The following is a 22,710-nucleotide window of genomic DNA, read 5'->3' as shown; positions in this document are numbered from 1 at the left end:
CACAGCAAAGAAGATCAGAGCACACCGTGGAACTTTTAGTGTGCACCAGGCTATGTGTGGTAGATTGACACCCCAGCTTGTTGCTCACAAATGGTTCATATGGACAAGCCCTTATGGATAAATGTCATAAATATAAAGGGAAGGGTAAACCCCTTTAAAATCCCTCCTGGCCAGAGGAAAAATCCTCTCACCTGTAAAGGGTTAAGAAGCTAAAGGTAACCTCGCTGGCACCTGACCAAAATGACCAATGAGGAGATAAGATACTTTCAAAAGCTGGGAGGAAGGAGAGAAACAAAGGGTCTGTGTCTGTCTGGATGCTGCTTTTGCAGGGGATAGACCAGGAATAGAGTCTTAGAACTTTTAGAAAGTAATCTAGCTAGGTATGTGTTAGATTATGATTTCTTTAAATGGCTGAGAAAAGAACTGTGCTAAATAGAATGACTATCCCTGTCTGTGTGTCTTTTTTGTAACTTAAGGTTTTGCCTAGAGGGATTCTCTATGTTTTGAATCTAATTATCCTGTAAGGTATCTACCATCCTGATTTTACAGAGGTGATTCCTTTACTTCTATTAAAAGTCTTCTTGTAAGAAAACGGAATGCTTTTTCATTGTTCTCAGATCCAAGGGTTTGGGTCTGTGGTCACCTATGCAAATTGGTGAGGATTTTTACCAAACCTTCCCCAGGAAGTGGGGTGCAAGGGTTGGGAGGATTTTGGGGGGAAAGACATGTCCAAACTACGTTTCCCAGTAAACCCAGTAAAAGTTTGGTGGTGGCAGTGGAAATTCCAAGGGCAAAGGGTAAAATTAATTTGTACATTGGGGAAGTTTTAACCTAAGCTGGTAAAAGTAAGCTTAGGAGGTTTTCATGCAGGTCCCCACATCTGTACCCTAGAGTTCAGAGTGGGGAAGGAACCTTGACAATAACACTTAAAACCAAGCTTCTGACTACTTGTGGCGAATGGTCACTAGAGCTTCTTTGGCACTTTTCATGTGATTGCGGGTGTTAGTTTCAATGTGAAGGCCAAACTTCAACTGGAGCAAGTGTATTCTCCCTACCATGCTTTGCCTAATGTCTTCACTTCTATCCTATACTTTTGTTGCTATATGCTGTTAAACAGCGTTTGTTTACTGTCCCACATATAACTTCCTTTCAGTGGTGGATGCAATATATACTGTACGTATATACTGTAATTAGTTTGCAAAACAATTTACGATCAATTGGGTTGCAACGTTTTTTATAAATGTACATTTGTTCATTTGAGTATATGTTAGTGTGGATTCGATCATGGGCTCACATGCATCTCATGTGCACAAGATTGGATTTTTTTGGAATAGCAGTGTCTGGAGATGTCCTGGGTACCAAAGAAGCAGCCGGTACCAGCTCCATACATCCCTCGGCACTGCCCTTCAATGAGGAGATATATTCCTCCTTCTGAATGCTGGTGTATTCCTTCTCAATGGTATTGCACAAAGATCCCTTCACCCAGGAGGGAGAGTGAGTTTTGGAAGTTGGTAGCTGAACCCCCTATATTACATTCCATAGGGACAAGGAAGTGCTGATACCTCACCTGACATTCATTCCTAAGGGGGTCTCAGAATTTCATCTAAATCAGTCGACCAGCCTGCCAGTTTTCTTCCTGAAGCCACATTTGGCACAGGAAGTAAAGAAATTACACACACTACATATGCCCAGGATGCTGCTTTATTACATTGCCAAAAACCATCATCCCATCTGTTTATAGCCACATCCAGGCATTCTAAAGGTCAAGCCTTCTCCTTGCAGAGGATACCAAAATTGATATCACAGTGTCTCTTGCCAACTTACCAGCTGGTTGCTGAGTCTTGCTGCTTGAACTCTGCTGTACCTTTCCCATTCAACAACATCCTCTGCCTCCTTCAGAAATGTGCCAATTTCTGAGAGCTGCCAGGCAGCAACATGGAGTAATCCACTGACCTTTATCAAGCATTATGCACTGGACTTAGTGGGTAAAGCCAGGGGTGCTGGAACTGGAGAAGCCAGAGGGGCCATGCTCACCCACTTTTAAACATGGGTGTAGTTTCGGGCAGGGGGCTGCATTGCCCCCCAAGCTGTAAGCCTTGGGCAGGCGTGGAGCGGTGATAAGGTGATCAGCTTTCACACCGTGAAGCACAGCTCCTGCCATCAGTACCAACCTCTTCCCGGTGGGGTGAGCTAAGGTGGGCGTTAACCCCCTTCGCCACAAGGCCCAGCCCCTCTCTGTGGCCCCGCCCCTGTTGCACCTCTTCCCCAGGAGGCCCCACTCCCTGGCCAGGCTGGAATTTGGAGCTGGGTGTAAGAGCTGCCCAGGAAGCACAGGCCACTGTGGGGAGCCCTGGACCTCCACCTGCCCTGGGGAGGGGACACTGGCTATGGACTGCTCTTGGGCCCCTTGGCCCCCTGCCCATGGCAGGTGGAAGGTCTTAACACGGCCTAGCTCTGGCTTCCTGCCTGGCTCGGGGGCAAGGCCTCGGGGGGATGAGAGGAGCAGGGGGCAGGACCTCATGGCACTCCCACTTCTACCAGGGTTCTGACACTCCTGGGTAGAGCAGATGTCAAATTCAGGATACCAAACTACAACCAGTATTTAACTGATGCACCTTGTTCCCACCATCCTGAGGGGATACAGCCTTCCAGTTACTTGTAGTGAGATCCACATTGACATGTTCTTGTAGAGAGAATGGCTATATACCCTACAGTAACTGGTTTTTGAGATCCCCACAACCTGCACTTTTCTGTTTTTGGAGTTCTCAGCAACAAGGACTTTGAATTGTGAGGGAATGGAGGGAGGCTTGGAGCTGCTCCACCTTTAATGTCCAGGCACAGGAGCATGAGGAGGACAGGGCAGGTGCATGGCACCAACGGACATTGCTATTCAAAACAATCCAATCTCGTGCACGCAAACCTTCAGTGTGATCTGACCACAACATCTTGAAGAAGCACAGTTACTATATGGTAAATGAACATTTTTATTGTGTTTTTTAAATCTTCTTTAGATAATTACAAGGTTAAATTCTTTGGTCATATTCCAGAATTAATTACTTTTTGGGATGCTGTTGATAGAAGAAGGGAGAGAAACAAGCCTTCCAAAAATTGACATTAAACCGCTTTCACTAAAGAGAACTCTAAAAGCAAATTCCATGTGGTATGAATCTAATCATGCATTGCTCTGGCTCCATCAAAATAGTTTTTATAAAAGAGTTCTATTTGGAATCTGAAAATACAAAATCCTTAGGTATATTGGTGCTGCTCCTTCTCCTAATTATGTCATTGGTAAAGCAGCTTACAGGTTGTATGATATGGTAGTAGCTGTCCGCTTTGGTTCTGTTGTAGGGAAGGTTGAGGGCAAGCCATCAATAATAAAATTACGTTATTTGTTCTTGTTTTACCATATGTTAAGTTTTAAATATGATGGAAATTTTCTGAAAAGAGTGTGTAAGCTGAAAACAAAAGTGGGGTAAGTTTGCTATCTCTTCTGTTTTATTGAGAAATCACTGTAATTCTGTTTACTTTCATGGAACAGGATACATGCATGAATGTGATCGTGTCTTGTAAGGAGGTGTGTTGAGTCACATTCAGACAATTCATATTTCTTTAACCATCTTTCTCCTTGTCTTTAGATACCCAACCGCCTGTAGTATCTTTTGTGTGTCACCACAGAATCTTTCTAAAGTGTTTTTATTAGCTTGCAGACTCTCATCTTCGAGTTTTTTTTAAACTGTAATCACAATCAGTTGTCATATAGTATATTTTACATTTCCAGTCAGTCAGCTAAGTCAGAAAGTAAACGGAGTCTAACAAAGCAATGAAAAGAGGTGGTAGGGAGACATTTCTGTATAAACTATTTATTGCTAATGACCCACAATTTTGTTTAAATGCAAAATTTATTATCCATCAGTAAAGTGACTTTTGGAAGGTTAAATTGTGACTGTTCGTTTATATTATACCTTCTATGTTTTTTAATGACCTATTTTATATTTCTAGTTCCTCATCCAAAATGATACCCTGTGGACCAGTTCTGTCATTTGTTCGGTGTCTGTTGCGAAGAAAAATTGTCTCTGTGGACAGTCTTGAAGATTCCAAGTTATGCCGATGTTTATCCACTGTGGACCTTATAGCTCTGGGAGTGGGAAGCACTCTTGGTGCTGGTGTTTACGTACTTGCTGGAGAAGTCGCAAAAGCAGATTCTGGACCTAGTATTGTTATTTCTTTCCTCATTGCTGCCTTGGCATCTGTGATGGCAGGTCTTTGCTATGCTGAGTTTGGTGCTCGTGTTCCCAAGACTGGTTCTGCATATTTGTATACTTACGTAACTGTTGGTGAACTGTGGGCTTTTATCACTGGCTGGAATCTCATTTTATCATACGTTATAGGTAAGTTTGGGAGACCAGTGTAAAGCTGACGGGGTGACTGGGAAAACTAAAAATAAAATTTAGGTTTGGGCTCTTTCTTTCTTTTTTCTTAACTGCTACTACTTCATACACACCCTGGTATCTGATAGTCAAGCTGGGTTATTTCCCTCTCATGCATCATCCCCTGTAATAAAGTTTCTTCAAGCCAAAATAGGTACTTTGTGATGTCTTTGCAAATCCGTTCTCTTCAACAGCTTAAGTAAGTGTACCTAATTGGAAAATAGTGGCAAACAATTCTGTTGATGATGCAAAAGAAGAAATAGAATCTAATTCAGTTCTCATTGCTGTGTTGGCTCTGCAGTGCTAGTTGGAGTAAAAGCAGTAAGTGTAAATGTCTCTGGATACAAACAGGAAGTAGATCTAGAGACGGTGCCATCAGTGTAGAACTACACTTGAAAACAAGTCATGAAATATAGTATCAATTGATGTAACTCCATCAATGATGTAGTGTCCTGCAGACATACCAGCTTTGGGCTGATAGCCCATTGTATATGAATCTAGTTGGAACTAGGAAATGTCAGTGTTTGGATGGGAGAGATTCAGAGAGACACCTTGGTAAGTCAGGAAGAAGGGAAGAAGTGATATTTGTGACTCAAGTATCATGCTTCCTTCCAAAACAAAGTGATCGTGCAACTGCACAGAGTCAATTAAGAGTCAATTAAGTTAATGATGTACTGTGTGGGTGCACATATCCACATGTGCAGGTTCAATTGCAAGACCATGGCTTATGTCACAACTCACCCAGTACATCCAAGTATTGTATTAGGGGACACTCTGCTGATGGGGATGTTGCTTTTTGAGATTGATAGAAAAATGTGGTCTTGATTGCTTGTGGTTCTGTAGCGTTTTTTCAAGGGTTGGGGATTAACCTTTGCATGCTGGGTAAATTCAAACTCCGGCAATTTCATTCTGCCTAATAAAACTTCTGTAATTCCAGCTGGAAAAACTATTCTTCACCTCCTGTCCTAAACTGTTGTGTGGTATTACTGTGCATTGCTAAAGACATATCGTGTATCACCTTATAAGTGGCTGCACTCTAGCAAGGAGGGAAGTTAATTTTATATCAGTTGAAATTTGCAGAATGTTTTGGGATAAAATAAAAGTATAATATAATGAACTAATATAATGAAAAGTACTCTAAATGAAAAATTATTATTGATTATTATGCTATCAAAGTTAGCTATTATAGAAGAGTTTACTTGAACTTTTCTAATGCAGTAAATTGAGATATGGTTACTGTAGCTTAATATATTATACTATAATTTTGTAGGTATGAATTGCTATAATAAAATCTATGGAGAAAAAGCCCACTTGTTTAACAATAATTGTATCTTTCTAAATACAAATAGCAACATGTTCTTTCTATAGTACTAACTGTTTTATGATCGTGTTTGTACAAAATCCTATTTTTTGGGGGGTATTTTATGAAGGTACATCCAGTGTTGCAAGAGCGTGGAGTGGCACCTTTGATGAACTTCTTGGAAAACAAATTGGTCAGTTTTTCAGAACCTACTTCAGAATGGATTTTTCTGGTCTAGCAGAGTATCCAGACTTTTTTGCAGTATGTCTGATATTGCTTCTGGCAGGTAAGAAATAGAAATCTCTTTACGTTAGGAATGTCATGGTGACTAATAATAGAGAATGTATTGGAGGCAGGGAACAGATTCTGCGACTATCTTTATACAAGCAATAAAAAAGGATGAATTATAGTTCTAATGTTTTCTCTTATCAAGATACTGTTTATATTTTAGAGAAATATAAATGCATAGAGAGCATTGATATAGTGGCTCTATAAATCAGAAGCAAATATATACACACATTTTTTTAACTTTATCTAAGTCATGAGGTAATCAGCTATGAGAGCTTTTGTGTAAAATCCATAATGTAGAAAGGACAATAAAAGAATAGTTAGACAGCATTTGTATTTTTTCTTTTTGGTTGCTCTAAAGGCAGTGGATATTTTCAGCAATATCACAATCTTAAACTTTGTGATTCAATGTTATAATGTACTGCCCACAAACCAAGCATTGTTTCTTGGTGGATATTTGACTTAACTTTTCATTTAATCCTTTCCTCACAAGCTATTTCCTTAGTACAACTTAACTTTTTCCCACTTCCAGTCTTCAAAAGAATTATACAGGCTAGAATTTGTGTCAGCTAATAGGCAACTCCAAGACACAAGCACAGTCCATCCATCCATCCAATGTGAACCTTCAGCACTCTGAGCGTGCAGAATGGATAGGTTGTTTCTGTATGCTGTTCGGTTACTACTTTATTTTCCAATACTCCTTGATAACAGTGAGCTTTGGTAAAATTAACTGGATTTTTGCTTTTGACAACAATAAATAATTTTATTTCGATTACATCTTTACTAATGCATCACTTTACAATAGGAAATCCCAGCCACTGGCACCAGACAACTAAACTATTAACCATAGTTTGTTTCCATGGGGATCTGGTTCCCTCAGAAATGAAAATAAACACGGCTAGTTTTTACATTCAGAGTGGCTGTTCTGCATAAGTAAAAGTCACTCATGTTTTGGTGATGCAGAATATGAAACAGTATGCATATTTAGAATGGTAGTATTTGTTATTATTTATTTGCATCAAAAGAATGCTAGATACTTGATAGATAGATGACTCAGCCCATGCCCTGAAGAGTTACCAGTCGAAATAGATACCTGACCCAACCAATCAACTAAGAGCTTGTCTCCACAGGAAAGTTAGACTATAAATTGGTTATAAAGTTATAAAATTGCTATAATCCCCAGTGAGGACACTTTTATTCTCAGACTAGAATAAGAGTGTCTGCACAGGGTGGCATGACTGGTGAAACTTTCTCATGTAGACCAGGCCTAAAAAAATAAGAATAATGTAGAGGGAAGAGAGGATAAAGGTTACAGTAATGTCAGGATTTTGCTTATGTGGGTAAACATGCATTTTTGATGCATTAATGCGCTCTGTTTTATTCATTATTTACTTTTAATAAAAGATGGCAGAAGATAACATTTTCAAAAGTGCCTACGTCCTGTTTTCAACAGAGACTTAGGCACTTAGAAGCTTAAGTCTCACTGAGCTTTGTCTCCTAAATCAGTTAAGTATTTTTGGAAATTTTACCCAGAAGTTTGTGAGGTTGTTGACAAAAGTGAACAGCAGCATATTTGCCTCTGCCATAAGCAAGCAGCAAAAAATGAATCAGAGCCCTGAGAAAAGGATAGTTTCACTTTGGAAACTAATTGGGACTAATTTTCAAGCAGCAATAATTTTGAGTGCACAATCCTATGAGTCTTGTAAATGTTTTTTCTTTGATTGTGAATTACTAACATTATCAGCAGTTATTGGAATTGCAGCATTATGGAGTCAGACTGCAATGGAGGTAATAGGATGACAATCATTGTCTGAATATCATTAAGTGTCATTTAGCCATTTATTGGCACATTTACTATTTAGATCACCTGGCCCTAAGAAATTCCCCCTTTTCTTTGTATATACATTTTATAGGAGTAATTTTCTTTGCAAATTTAAAATGAAATTTGGTCATTAGGAAGAAAACAGAGGTTTGGTCTGACAATGAAGCTGAGGAAATAAATAAAGATGAGTATTTACAGAACACTAAATCATAAGGTTATTTCTTCCCACTCAACTACCGGTACCTCTTGTTGCCAGTTGTGTACAGTGAATTTCTGTAGATTTAACAAGCTAATAACCTATTTTTAAAATTATATGCATCTCTTTTTGTTTCAAATTAGTTGTTACAATTGGTACAGTCTCATGAAAATTCTTTTCCAGTTGAATTTCTGTTAGGGAATAGCCAAGAACTTCATTTAGACACTGAAGCCCACTTAGCATGCTCAAAATCCCCCTATCAGATTTCATTCTTTTGAGCTATGTTATATTCGGGTGATTGAATTGGTTCAAAAGACATGCATGCTGCTGCTGAGAAGAGAACTGCTAGAGAATGCTTAGGCAGTACTCTGTGGCCACTAGCAAAAGGGCTACTTTTCCCTTCTGAGCAGACACTAGCCATCCTGGCTGCTGCTCTACGGAATGGAAATCAGACAGTTGCATTTACAGTTCAGTTTTTATTCTCTTACTAAGACATTGCCAAAGGAGTATGGCCTGGAGGAAAGATTACAGTTTGGGTCCTGGAAGAGGAAGAAGATGATGAAGAAGAAGGGGCAGGGGAAGAGGGAGGGGGAAAAAAAGACAACCATATTAAAAAAAAATCTAACGAGAAGTCTGGAGTAATAATTCCAGACCTTTAACCCTGGTAGATAAAATATTATCTGCCTTTTTATTATCCAGAGTAACAGGAAAAAGCAAAATCACATTGTTTGTAAGAGCTAAAAATGTCGAGAATACCAATTTTATGTTTACACAGTTTGTGACAGTATTGGATAGCTTCCTCCTTCCTTCCATCTTCTAGGAATTGTTCATCTAGTGAACCTTAGTAGTGAGAATCAGGGCTGTCTTGTGGTCAAAAAACTCTCAAAAAGACAAGAAATTTGGGCTCCCTTTTAATACATGTACAGTTCCAGCTGCTGGCAGTTGGCTGTCCCAGATTTGATGGCTCTGGTAGGGAAAAATTTCTAGAATCCATTTTTTTTTAATTGGTCATTTTAGCATCTTAGGGAGTGCAGTGGAAATCAATCAGTACAACTGATTGAGCCTGAAATGGGGAAGACAAGAGCGTTTGAGAAATGGAAAGAGAAGAAACTTAATTAGTAGCAATAATAATCCTAACTTGGATGATGGCCATCTGCTGCAGAGAAAGACAAATTCTGGAAAAGTCTTTAATTTGAGAGAGTTTCAAAGATGAAAAGAATGATGCCTGGATTTTTTGTTTTATTTTTTTAATTTTTCCACTTATCTATATTTTCTTCTGTTGTCTTACCATTCTTTATCTGAAGTGGGCCTCCCCAGTTGTTGTCAATCAATCAGAAAGCATTGCTTCTTAAATTTAGGTAGTAGCTGCCAGACCATTGTTTTTCTTTCTGTCTAGTCCCCTTTTCATTTGTGTTCTCTCTCTGTGTTTTCTGTTCTTCCAAACCCTGTTGTCATTCTCCTTGTTTAAGACATCACTTCTCTCCTTCCCTTTCCCTCTCCATTCGTTTCCTCTTCTGCCCTCAAGTCACTTTCCCCAGTACAGCTGAACCAGCCATAAAATAACTTTGCAGATCTCTGCCAGTGAGAGAGGAGGAGGAAGAGTCGAATCGGGGGTGTCCTGCAGTTCGGGTAGTGCCAGACACAGCGCACTGGTTTCAGTGCTAAGCAAAGCTACAGCACTGGGAGTGTCAAAGTGACAGGTGTTTCATGGAGAATATCACACTCTACTTTATAGCACACTAGACAATTGCCCAGGTCTCCTATTGGTGAGAATGGCCTTCAGTGGGAGCAGGAGAAGTTTGTGAAGATCCCCACTCACACATTTTTATTTTTATTGTCCAAATGAATAGTCCATGGAAACCTGTTCCTTCATGTTTTCTTTCTACAGATGGAGATTCATTTTTAAGACATTTTGCATGCTGGATTTCATATCATTTTAGGTCCATTGAGAAACTCCTTTCTAGGAGGGTTGGGGTAAGAGGGAGATTTAAAGGTCTACAAAACAATTTACTTCTTCTGCCAATAAAAATACCACCAACAAAGAAAACTTGAGTAGCTCTTATGATAGTTCCATAGTTTCTGAGAATGTGTCTTATGTTGCATTAACAGAATCAGAAATTTTATTTAGACATTATCTTGATAGGCTTAAAATTTTCAGAATTAATCTCTAAATAATGAGGGGAAGCATATAGGTGTGGCATTATTGGAAATACTTTTTTTCACAGAGAAATGGTGTGAGATTTTTCTACTGTATTTCATGTTTCCCCATCCCAATTTGTCATCTTGTATTCTGCTAAACTACAGACCAGGCTTCAACTGTCTCCCGTCTAACTTCACAGCAGGGTCTCCCTTGGAAAATGTTCAGATTGTGCAAATAAAGTAGTCTGCTATGTAGAAATACATTTATTTTATATCCTGATTTGCACAAGAATACAAAAGATCAAGAAACTCTCTAAATCAAAGTTGTTTAGGAGCTAAATAGATGCTTGTCCTTTAATTATTTTAATAATCTGTATCAGTAGTTTTCAGCCTGTGGCCCATGGATACCTGGGGGTCTGCAGACTATGTCTAAGATTTCCAAAGGAGTCCGCACCTCCATTCAAAATGTTTTAGGGGTCCACAAATGAAAAAAAGGTTGAAAACCACTCACCTACTGGATGGCCCCATTATTCTAGGAATTAGGGACAGCTCTGGGATGTGCATTGATAACATTAGATTAGAACTGGTCAAAACATGGAAGAAAAAACATGCATTTAAAACGTTTGACTTTTTTAAATCAAAAATTCTAAATTTAATTTTTTTTTACTATTCTACATGAGAATCTAAAAGTCAGCATGGTGCCAGTTCCTGAACCATGTGTACTGTAGACAGAGAATTCAAATAATTACGGACAGAGAGAATGCCTCTCTTTTTTGCTAACTCACACACATGCTAGCAAGACTATATCCTACACTTTCATGGAAGAAGAATTAAATCTGATAAGTGTGTTTCGTGTGTGTGTGTGTGTGTGTGTGTAAAAGCAAATGTAATTTTTAATAGACTGTCTGATCATTTCAGGAGTTTAGTCATGAATGTGCATTTTTGAATTCAGGAGTTTACTAATGTTTATGTTAGTTTTATTAAGCCTAGAAGTTCCTTTATCCCAAATAGAAGTATGGACTGGGGGCACAGGAACGAAGTAAGCTACACTTCCCATATATATTTTTTGCCTGCTGGATTAGAAATGGAATTAATGTCAGTCAAGAAGACAGTCATCAGCCTTTGGAGAGAGAGAGGATTAAAAATAGTCTCCATTTTACAGTTTTTATACAGTGTCTATCATAGTATTGAAGTGCTCATTAACCTAGTACTAACACCTAAAAGCTATAGATCTAGTATCATTAACTAAATACTTAAATTAGTAACGTTAGCATGTATACATTGTTAAAGATGCTATTTTACTTCCTAAAGGAGATGTTAATTCTTTAAAATCCCCTCTTGTATTTCATAGGTCTTCTGTCTTTTGGAGTAAAAGAATCTGCATGGGTGAATAAGATCTTCACTGCTGTTAACATCTTGGTTCTCCTCTTTGTTATGATTTCTGGTTTTGTGAAAGGAGAAGCTGACAACTGGAAAATAAGTGAAGAATCTCTCATAAACCTCACAGCACAGACAGGGTAATTGTTTTTTTTCCTTTTCATCTGTCAATTTTCTTCCATTTTTCTTGTTCCTACTTTAAGCAGCCTCTGATGACAGCTCCTGGTGTACATGCATCTCTGGTAGCCTATGCATTGTAGCAACAGGTTTAGATTTACTGTTTTGTTGGGAAATGTAGACTTGTGTCCTGAAACAGAATTAAATTTTATACTAATTACTTTTTTGCCTTTTAGTAATCTCAGGCTTAGCCACCTGGGAAGCTATCAGTGTATATTTCTAAAGATAGCTATTTAACTGCAGTACGGGATGTGATTAACAACAAGATATTGGACCTGATCCTGTGCCATTAAAGTCAGTGGGTGTTTTGCCATTAGTTCCAATGAGAGCAGGACCAGGATTTGTAGTGTTTATTTGATAATCCAGTTTTTTCTGTTGTTAATGAATTTTTGGTGATAGAAGATCTTTATCTCAAACATCATACAAAGGTATTTTGTACTGAGAGCTTTGTAAAAAGATCCTTATCTTGAGACTACTCTGCATTTTAAAAGTGTTCATGTAGAGTTACTGGTGATAAAAAACTATTAGATTTCTTCTGTCGCAAATTAAAAATGCCTTTTTTCTGTTGTATTTCAATTTTCTATAGAAATTATTCTTCCTATAAGAACGTGACAAGCATGTTTGGGGCCGGTGGTTTTATGCCATATGGTTTTACAGGAACATTGGCTGGTGCTGCAACATGTTTTTATGCCTTTGTGGGATTTGATTGCATTGCAACAACTGGTAAGATGGGGTTTTTCTCTCTCTCTCTCTCTCTCTATATATATATATTTGAAGTAAACAGTTAGTGGTCAAACTGTGTAATTATATATATCCTAGTCTTCTTCCCTGTCTGCCTCTGTATCGGTCTGTCTATCTCTGCTCTTAAACTCTATCACCATATCTAGAAAGAGACTGAGATCACTCCTGAATGTGGCTTTCTCATTCCACAGAAAAACAAAATTACAGTGTGAATAAATTTCTCTTTGCCTGCAGTTAGCTACAATGGCAATGGCAGAATGTGGGAACTGATCAGCACAAGCTCTTTCTGCTAAGCCCATATGGCAGGCATCTTGCCTTTTTTTTTTTAAACATTCTTCATTGTAGCTTTAGAAAAAACAAACTCAGAGGCCACATATTCCTTAGAACTTCTTTTAGACTAATGTGCAATTAATACTTATGAAGCTCAACACAGTAAAAGATCAACAACTTACTTATCCTCGGGGAAGGTAGGGTACAGGCAGTTCGCAGAGAACATAAGAACAGCCATACTGTGTCAGACCAATGGTCCATCTCGCCATGAACAGAACAGGTAATCATCAAGTGATCCATCTCCTGTTGCCCATTCCCAGCTTCTAGCAAACAGAGGCTAGGGACATTTCAGAGCAACTTTCCAAAGACTAATTGTATTGATAAGTGGAAAATTATAGATTTTGGCCTCTCTAAAGTAAAATATAAATGTTATTTATATATATGACATAGATGCAATTATAGATAGATAGATAGATACAATTCCGTATATAATGTCATTTTGCTTAACTTAATTTTTTGTGCTATGTCTGGCCACAAAGTCCTGGGTTACATACTGTATCATTGATTTTACTCTATATGGAATATTAAAGCTATTATTCTTAATATTTAGACTGCAAAACTTACCTTTTTCTGTGTGTTAATGCACATTAAAGTAGAAGATGCAAACATTTTCCTAGATGAGTAAGAATGTTTGTTTTTCCTCCTTAGGGGAAGAAGTCAGGAATCCTCAGAAAGCTATACCCATTGGAATTGTGACTTCCCTGCTTGTCTGTTTTATGGCCTATTTTGGTGTTTCGGCAGCTTTGACTCTTATGATGCCATACTATCTTCTAGATGAGAAAAGTCCTCTTCCTGTAGCCTTTGAATATGTTGGATGGGGTCCTGCAAAGTATGTTGTAGCAGTGGGATCACTCTGTGCTTTGTCTACAAGGTAAAGAAGAAAAAACTACTAATTTTATTGGGAAATAAGATAATTGAAAAATACAATATATTTCAATGTATGGTCACACTTTTTATATTGAGGGTACATTTTCTTAAGGTTTAACATTTAATAAATATTATAAGCATGTTACTACATGAGTAGTAAGTGATTGTAAGTCATAATTGTAAACAACCTGTTGGACTCTGTAACAATTGATGAAAACATCTATCAATAATTAAGCATTGGCAAACTTTAAATGTAATCTTAATATAAAGTGTGACCAAATATATTATTTTAGTTGGAAGAGTTGACTAGATTGTGAGATGTATTAATATATACAGTACATGCATCTTCCTATATATTATAGCCCACATGTAACGTGGTATAAGAACCTATTAGAATAGAGTAGTCTTCATACTTACATTTAGGAACAGCCTTAATAATCTCCTTTTCTGCTAACTGAGCTCATGTATGTTACTAAAGTGGTTTAAATGGCCTCAAGAAGTGGGAGATGTATGAGTTCAACAGCTGGCCTAAAAAAGAAGCAGGCTTGCCTATTTAAGGAGTACTGTTGATGTCACTGAGATAGTCCATGAGTAGTCATGTATAGAAGATAAGCATAATGATTGTGGAAAATAATCAAGTGAAAGACTCTGGGGTGGGAGATTATAAAAAAGGAAAGAGCTCTAAATGACAAGCTAAAAGAATCTTAGGCCTGTGTATGTAAACTAAGTTGTGTTTGTACAGTTAGTTTTGGGATTATAATTTTCTATAGTAATGCCTGAAGTGGACTCTAGCAGTTTTATGATTTTTATAATATTTGTCTTCCATAAAATATAAAAGCAAATGTTTAAATAGAAACTAGAGCAAAGAAAAAAGCAACGGAGAAGAAAACTTTACATAGAAAGTAAAACCATTGATTACCAAATTATAACTATTGATCTCCTAATTTTTCTTCCAAAGTATTTTAAAGTTTTTAACACCCGAGTTTATTCTGAGAGAGGTAATATCTTACTTTAATGAAATATTAAATTATTTTTTAAATTAATTTAAATTAATTTAATTTTAAAAAAACCTTTTACTTTTAATTCCTTTACTTGGCAGTGTTGTAGGCTGATATGTTGGGAGTATTGCTTTGATCCGAACGCTTACCTATTCCTGGGCCATGTCATTTGAGATTAAAATTTTTACAGTATTTATATATTTCCATTATTTACCAGAATGCAGTCTGAAGATGACAAGAAGCATAATTAACTTCTACACAGACACAACAATAAAAATATGTAGAGGTTTTGGTGATACCAGTATGGAAATATTACTAATTCTTCAAGTTCAGATTTCTTGGCCCTGATTCACGAAAGCATCTTTATTGGGCAAGGGCACTTAAGCACATGCTAACTTTAAGTAGGTACGTAAGTGGTTTCCTGAATCAGCACCAAAACCAGTTAAAGTATGAATGATTGGTAGTGTTGCACATGAATTTAATTTTAATGCTACTTTTCACAAGCAGTGCTAAAGTGGCTTAGCTTCTGTGGAACATAAAAGCTGCACACCCACTAAATATATGTAGGTGATGTATTCAGTTCTCTGTAGCAAGAAAGGCAACCTGGCTGTATAGTAAAACCTCAGTTTCAGCTTGCTAAGAAGTTATATGGCTGTTACAGAGGCTATACTGTGTGGGTTTTTTGTTTGTTTGTTTGGGCGGGGGGTTGTTAGTATGGTAATTTTGATGTGAAAGGAAGAAACCTGACAAATTTTAAATATTTTAAATAGAGAAGGAGCTTTGAGTCATCTGTAGTTCAAAATGCTTTTCAAATTCTGCAAATATCAACAGTTTAAAATAGTTTACCTTCAGTTCCTAAATAAAACCAGGAATAATAAATTAGCTTGGCTATGGGTGCTTTAATTGAAAGAAATAATAGGGTTAAGTGTAAACTGTGTGGCGCTTACTTTGAGTTACTATTGATTAACATTGTCATAAGGAGCTGCAGAATGTGTGAGGTGTTACTGCTTGTGTGATTCACTGTTGCTGACTTACAGAATCTTTCAAGGAACAATAATGCTTAATTGCATAGCTAGTGTTAACCAGGGCCATGCTCCTGGTTCACTAGTATCCCAAGATCTACAGTGATGGCAAAAGTTATTTAGCTATTTTACTACTGTTTCCAATGGAGCAATTGCATTACCACAGAATTGTGAACAAAACTTCTCGTGGTTTTCAGAAACAAAATAAATTTATTTGTGTCCAAACTGTAGTATCTTTGGTCTATAAATATTTTTACCATCATAAATTTTGTTTTCAGTGAAACATGCCATTAATTAGCATTGTTTCTCTTTTCTATGATATAACCTTGCATGAATTGTGTTTTGCCATGTTGCATGTGTTTGCTTTTTACTCAGTCTTCTTGGATCCATTTTCCCAATGCCACGTGTAATCTATGCTATGGCGGAAGATGGGTTGCTTTTCAAATGTCTAGCTCAAATCAATTCCAAAACGAAGACTCCAGTTATTGCTACTTTGTCATCGGGTGCAGTAGCAGGTGAGACTGAGAGTTGATTATTGTAGGGAAAGGTGCACTGCTTCACGCATTGCGTGTGTGGAAATCCAATACTGTCAGGCAAGTTTTGGTTTGCTTTTGACTGAAAGCATAAAATATGATTGTCTCAAGGTAAAATAACCATTTTCCTACCACAGACTTTATTTATTTATTTATTTATGTAATCTCAAGTGCTTTGGAAGCACAGGTTCAAAAGAACAAAACAACATGAAAATAAGCTTTTCCTAGCTTCCCGTTTTAGTTGACTTTACCAGTAGACTACAATGCTTTTAATTATGTGTATTTGAACTTTAAATTTTTCTGTTCTAGTCTTCTCGGCTCTATGTTCCCTCTGCCCCGAATTCTGTTTGCCATGGCACGAGATGGTTTACTGTTTAGGTTTCTTGCCAAAGTGAGTAAGAGGCAGACACCAGTTGCTGCCACATTGACAGCAGGGGTCATCTCTGGTAAGCTCTGAAAACATAGGTTTCTTCAAACTGGGATTTGAACCTTGTATGCACGTGCATGGATTATAAGAAGGGACTGCTTGTTAACTTCTCATGCATGTAAGTTGGGAATAAAATTGCTGACTAATTGAAGGGCATAAGAATTCCAAATCATGGCAATCGTGGTGGCGGTGATGTCCTTGATGTCAATGAACTCGCAACTTTTTGTGCTTTCTAAGTTTGGCTTCTTTTGCATTACAGACAAAAAGTTATTTACTTTGGGGCATCTGGAATAAAACTGTCTTTATAACTCAGCCATTGGACTATGCTCTGTTGTGAGGTTTGGGTATAGGAAATTTTAGTTCAAGAATAATGTATTTAATTGTTTAGAAATACTAGGGGGGAATGTGTTTTTGTTATGGGGTAAAAAAAAGAAATAAAATTATGAATGATCTTCAGTATGGCAACTACAAAATGGTTTTTAAAAAGAGGAAATTTTACACATTCTTTGCCCATAAAGGGCACTAATCTATTTTTAGTACAGATATTTTACTAGGATCATTATGTATGTGTTTATGTACACACATACAGAATGCATCAAAGCAACATTTCCAGGAGCTGTTACCATTTAGTGTGCAAATTCCTAAACTTCGAAGTGGAGATTTATTTATTTCTTTTTTAAACTCTTTCATTGTTGTCAAAATGCATATCTCTTGTATTGCTTAATGTACCTGGAACACAAATTATACCGTACTGATTTCAGTGTAATGTCAGCTTTGCATGGAAAAGTGAGGGTAGGCTGGCTCCAGATGATAAAGACCAAGAGATTCAGATAAGACTAAAACATTTATTTATTATTTATCATACTGTCGCATCTACAAGCCATAGTCAGGACCCTTTTGTTTGAAGAGCTTTACAAACATAAAGGAAGCCCTGGTCATGCCCCAAATAGTTCATAATCTAAAAAATGGCCTTAATTTGTCTTTTTTTTATGTCATAGTACAAATCTGTAATGGAGAATTACTCTTCATAAAGAGACACTTAATCTGACTTTCCAGATTGCTTTCATGTTGCACCAGCTCCTTTTTCTGCTATATTTTGGAAAAATGTGGAAATCTGGTATCAAAAGTGATTTTTCATTTTGGTGGAATTATGAACCGACGCAGAAGAAGAGAAGGAAAAATGTTTTTCCCAGTTGGGTAAACTGATGAGTGGAAATATGCAGTCTTGGTTGCAGCAGCACAAGAGCAGGTTTCAGAGGAGCAGCCGTTTTAGTCCGTAAAAAGAACAGGAGGACTTGTGGCGCCTTAGAGACTAACACTTTTATTTGAGCATAAGCTTTTGTGAGCTACAGCTCACTTCAAATTCAAAGCCAGTTTGGGGGGTGTAATTGTGTGGGCAGGTGGTTTATCCAACAGAACAAAGTTTTTTGATACAGCAGGTAACTTTTTTTTCTTTTTTCTTTAAGAAAATGTGTATCTAGTAACTTGTAGGCTTAAATTTACTAGATCTGTTAAAACTGATGAATGCAGCATGAAAGTAATCTGGTATTCCTACTAAATCTGAGCATGGATAGTCTCACAGTTTTAAACAGTGTTAAGAAGGTTGGATTTTGACCTTTTACTATGTTATCAAGTCAAAACTACAGGTGAGGCCAAACATAATTATATGTATTTGTCCTTTTTCTTATATAATAATTCTGATAATGAAATTCTGCGGACAGCAAAATGGTTGGCTCACAGTCCAATCATATTTTACCAAAGGCAGCAGGCTAATGAGAGGTATTACCTGGATTTGTAGTGCTGCATATCTCCCTGAATTGTATTTGCACTTATGGCAACAACATGGGATGTGCACCTAAAATGAATTAACAAAGTTTCCAACTATTTTGTGATAGGTTTGACTTCTCTTCTGATAGGTAATAATTAGAAGTTGAGTAAGCATCGATTATATAAAAGATTTATAGTTGTTTGCAATTTTTATATCTACTAAGGGAAAAAAATTAATCTGATGGAACTATATATATATAAATTTTGAAATACAATAATTATAAGCTTGTGTCCATTTTGATAGTATTTTTCTCCAAGCATATATTTGGTAGTTTTAACACTGTTTAAAGTGAAATTGTCTTTTTCTGGATGCTTTGTGTGCTTCAAAGCTCAATATCCTTTAAACTCTGCATAAGCTTCTCATATATAAGGGAAAGGGAAATATGGAGATTGCATTGGATAATATAAATATATTTCAGAGTAACAGCCGTGTTAGTCTGTATTCGCAAAAAGAAAAGGAGTACTTGTGGCACCTTAGAGACTAACCAATTTATTTGCGCATAAGCTTTCGTGAGCTACAGCTCACTTCATCAGATGAAGTGAGCTGTAGCTCACGAAAGCTTATGCTCACATAAATATATTTACTTACCTTGCCAAAATGAATATATGTCCTACATTCATTGGTGCTAACAATATTAAAGATGTACTATTTTTTGTCTTGCCACTAATAGTGTATTCAGAAATTTGAAATGTACTGTATAAATACTAATGTGGCTAACCTTCAAAAGCAGATTATTTCTGAAAAGTTTTTTGGCCATAAAGTCACGCATCTTGTTGATCACAAATAATGCTATAATTAAAAAAAATACGAAGTAAAAAGCTGTGATATTTTAAATATCATAATCATATGCTATAATTAGCTAGAGTATGATAAAATTGACTTGTAATGTACAGGAACACTTTAAGACTGGAAGGATGAAAATTAAATCGAATTCCTTTATTTTGGTTTATGAACATATGCACGTTCTGCTGTCCCTCTGCTTTGCCTGTCAGTGCTGTCTCTGAGCACCCTAGGCAGTGAAATATATGAGAAATCTTCTCACAGAATGCTTCATAGTTTTTGTACAAACCTCCCTGTTCACAAGACTAGTGAATGTAGGGTGCTTCCATGATCATTAAGGAAATTGTATTCCTGGATTAGTTATTAGCCTAGCAGATTTTGGTAATATTGCAGTCTTATTTTGGGGAATTAATCTTTTCTGTTTTTCTTCATGATCAAAAAGACGTGTGTGTGTGTGATATATATAAAATCAAGACGGTGGGAGAGTGTATGCTTTTTATATATATACACGCACATACATATATGTAATATAAAAATAATGCATGCATTATCATATACACACACAATTTATTTATTGTGAATATGACGAGAAGTGAAGATCAGTGACCGTCACTTTGGATTGATGCCAGGCAAGTCAATAAAACAGTGAATGCTATCTTTGCTGGTGTAAAAATATAGAGAAAAGAGGAAAACCCTGCACATAGTATTCATCAGTCTTGAGAAGGCTTATGACCACATTCTGAGAGAAGGCATCTGGTGTATGGGAATGAAACCGATATCTGAAGACTATATCAGACTCCTCCAGGACATGCACAAGGGTGCTATTATCGCAGTCAGAAGGCCACTTGGAGAAACTGAACAGTTTCTAGTAAGAGTTGGAGTACATCAAGGCTTGGACTAAGCCCCTTTTGTGTTCATGTTGGTGCTCAATGCACTTACTGAGAACATCCAGAGTGGCACCCTGGTGCATGCTTTTTGCAGATGATGAAGTGCTTGTGGAGGGAGCAAAGAGGAAGCGGAAGAAGATTTAGAGAGATAGAGATGTATACTTGAAAAGAAATGGCATGAAAATCAGCAGAAATAGAATATATGGTCTGTTCATTCAATGATAACTTGCAGGAAGACAACGGATCTATAAAGTCTGGAGGGCCAGCCACTACCAAAAGTACAGAAGTTCAAGTACCTAGGTTTGGTAGTACAGGATAATGGTGAACTCAGTGATGAACTTATAAGCAGAACAGGAAAGGCCTGGAGAGAACTGAGCAGAATGATCTGCAATAGGAGGAAGCCTATCAAATTGAAAAGTAAGATATTTAAGATGGTAATTAGGCCTGTATTTTTGTAGGGCTCTGAATGTTGGACACTGGAAGAGATGTTGAAGGAAGGATTTTTAGTACAAGGGAAATGAAAATGTTAAGAGGGATGCTTGGAGTTATTAAGATGGACCATATTTGGAACAAATGAATTAGGAGAGATTTGAAGGTGATATCAATTATAGAACAGCTGACAGAATCTAAGGTGTAGATGATTTGGGCATGTAAAAAGATAATAGGAAGAATATATTGAAAACAGGATGTTAAACTTAGAAGTGGAGGGTAAGAGGAGAATTAGAAGACCCAAAAATAGATGGATGAATGTCATACAAAAGGATCTGGTTAGCTCTGATGTTTCTGAGGATCTGCTTCAAGCAAACTGGAAAGGAGAAGGAGGACGCAAACAGTCAATGCCATCTAGATGGGGCTAAGGCTAGAACAAGAAACACATTGGAAGTCACAGTGAAGTTGCCTTGCCAGAGAAGGCGTAAAATAAGCCACTTTTAAAATAATGCTGTTTATTAAAAAGTCATGCAGTCACCTGAAAAATACTAAGATTTTATTCAACCTGAATTTACATTTAACTTGACTTACTCTTGTCTATAGGCGCCAATTCAGCAAAGCATTTAAGGATGTGCTTAATGGGATTTAAGCAGGTTCCCAAGTGGTTTGCTGAATTAGGGCCTAGTACATACACATTACATGTACCGGTTATAGATTAAGGTCCTGATCCAGTCTGTCTTGGATCCACATGCATGTCAGTAGATTGGATCCCACTGTAAGCTTGTGGTTTCAGGCTCTGACTGTGCAAGCCCTCAGCCTGTGGAATTTGAGTAGGAGTTCTATGCACAGCACGCTTGCAGGATCTGGCTCTTTGATAATTAATATTCTCCAAAATTTCCTACAATACCTTAATAAAAATAACGTGTTATATTTTTAAGTGAGAAATATTTTCACATAGGATTATGTTACATATCAGTTTTCATAGCTGAAAATGACATTTTTACATGACAGTGTACTATACAACTAAATAAATGTCCAAAATAACTATATTAAAAATCACATAGCAGGTATATAGAGAATTTTGGCTGAAAGGTTTTCATTAGTGTTTCCTAGATGTTCTCCGGGTGTCTTATATTTGAAAACAAAAAAGTAGGCCAAAATTTGTGAACTTGGTTGCCTAAAGTTAGTAGGCATCTAAATCCCTGTTTAGGTACACAAATAAATGTGACTCTCAGGAAGTGCTGAGCAACCACACTGAGAGCTGTGGGTGCTCAGGGTTACTGCAAAGAGACCAATTTTATTTCAATGCCTACATACAGAGGTAGGTGTCTAACTCCAGGCAACCAAGTTTAAAAATGTGGGTCTTTACTTTGAAAATTCATTTTTATGCATTACCATGGTTTCATTTGTATTACTGTTTGTAAGTCAACTACATAAAAACTCCATACATAGCCTCTTGAGCTGCCTTAAAAATCTTAACTCTCAATATATAACTTTCATACATATTCTGTATTTCTTTCTTCTTTTTTTAGCTATAATGGCATTTCTTTTTGACCTAAAGGCTCTGGTGGATATGATGTCTATTGGTACACTTCTTGCTTACTCACTTGTAGCAGCCTGTGTTCTCATCCTCAGGTGAGCTCCACCCTCACCCCCCTGTTTGTTCTGCTGTATTTTATTTTGTCCTATGCAGGATACATTTAAAATACCATTTTTGTTTGTATAACTTTTATTCTAGGTACATACATATTGTAAAATTAGGTTCACTCTTGTAAAATGTTAATCTGTGTGTGGTTTCTTAATTTAATGATTACCAGAGTGGTGTCCCTTCAGAGTTGGATATACACTAGGAATAGACACAGTGTAATGCCAGTGTGGGCATAGATCAAATCCAAAACCTTATTTGAAATCTAAGAGGGTTTTACTTTCTGAAAGATAAATTACACGGTCTTCAGCTCCAAATGGTATAGAAGGACCTCATGTCAAAACATTGAAACATTCAAAGCTAGAAACGTATTTCTAATTTTACAATATAATTTATAGTTTATCTCCTACTGTATACAGCAAGCACAGTAAATTGTGGGAGCTATATGTGAATAGTATAAATACTCTAATAAATTTGCTTTGTGGGCCAAATCCTGA

At 37.1% G+C, this 22,710-nt stretch overlaps 1 protein-coding gene across 3 annotated transcripts in view; it reads left to right on the top strand.

Moving 5' to 3' along the window:
- Window positions 1–22,710, top strand: part of SLC7A2 (solute carrier family 7 member 2) — a 116,560-nt gene that overhangs the window by 77,326 nt on the left and 16,524 nt on the right. For 2 of the 3 annotated variants that reach the window (XM_048848146.2, XM_048848144.2), the window contains exons 2-8: window positions 4,000–4,388; window positions 5,858–6,013; window positions 11,524–11,689; window positions 12,313–12,449; window positions 13,446–13,668; window positions 16,060–16,199; window positions 22,101–22,203. In XM_048848146.2, the coding sequence (XP_048704103.2) occupies window positions 4,013–4,388; window positions 5,858–6,013; window positions 11,524–11,689; window positions 12,313–12,449; window positions 13,446–13,668; window positions 16,060–16,199; window positions 22,101–22,203 (1,301 nt within the window). In that variant the 5' untranslated portion in view covers window positions 4,000–4,012. Of the gene's footprint in view, window positions 1–3,999; window positions 4,389–5,857; window positions 6,014–11,523; window positions 11,690–12,312; window positions 12,450–13,445; window positions 13,669–16,059; window positions 16,200–16,526; window positions 16,664–22,100; window positions 22,204–22,710 lie in introns of all 3 variants that reach the window. The other variant, XM_048848147.2, reaches the window with a different exon arrangement.

The sequence above is a fragment of the Caretta caretta genome, chromosome 4 (genome assembly GCF_965140235.1).
Source record: "Caretta caretta isolate rCarCar2 chromosome 4, rCarCar1.hap1, whole genome shotgun sequence".
NCBI classification, from domain to species: Eukaryota; Metazoa; Chordata; order Testudines; family Cheloniidae; genus Caretta; species Caretta caretta.
This window is presented reverse-complemented; position numbering and strand designations above follow the sequence as displayed.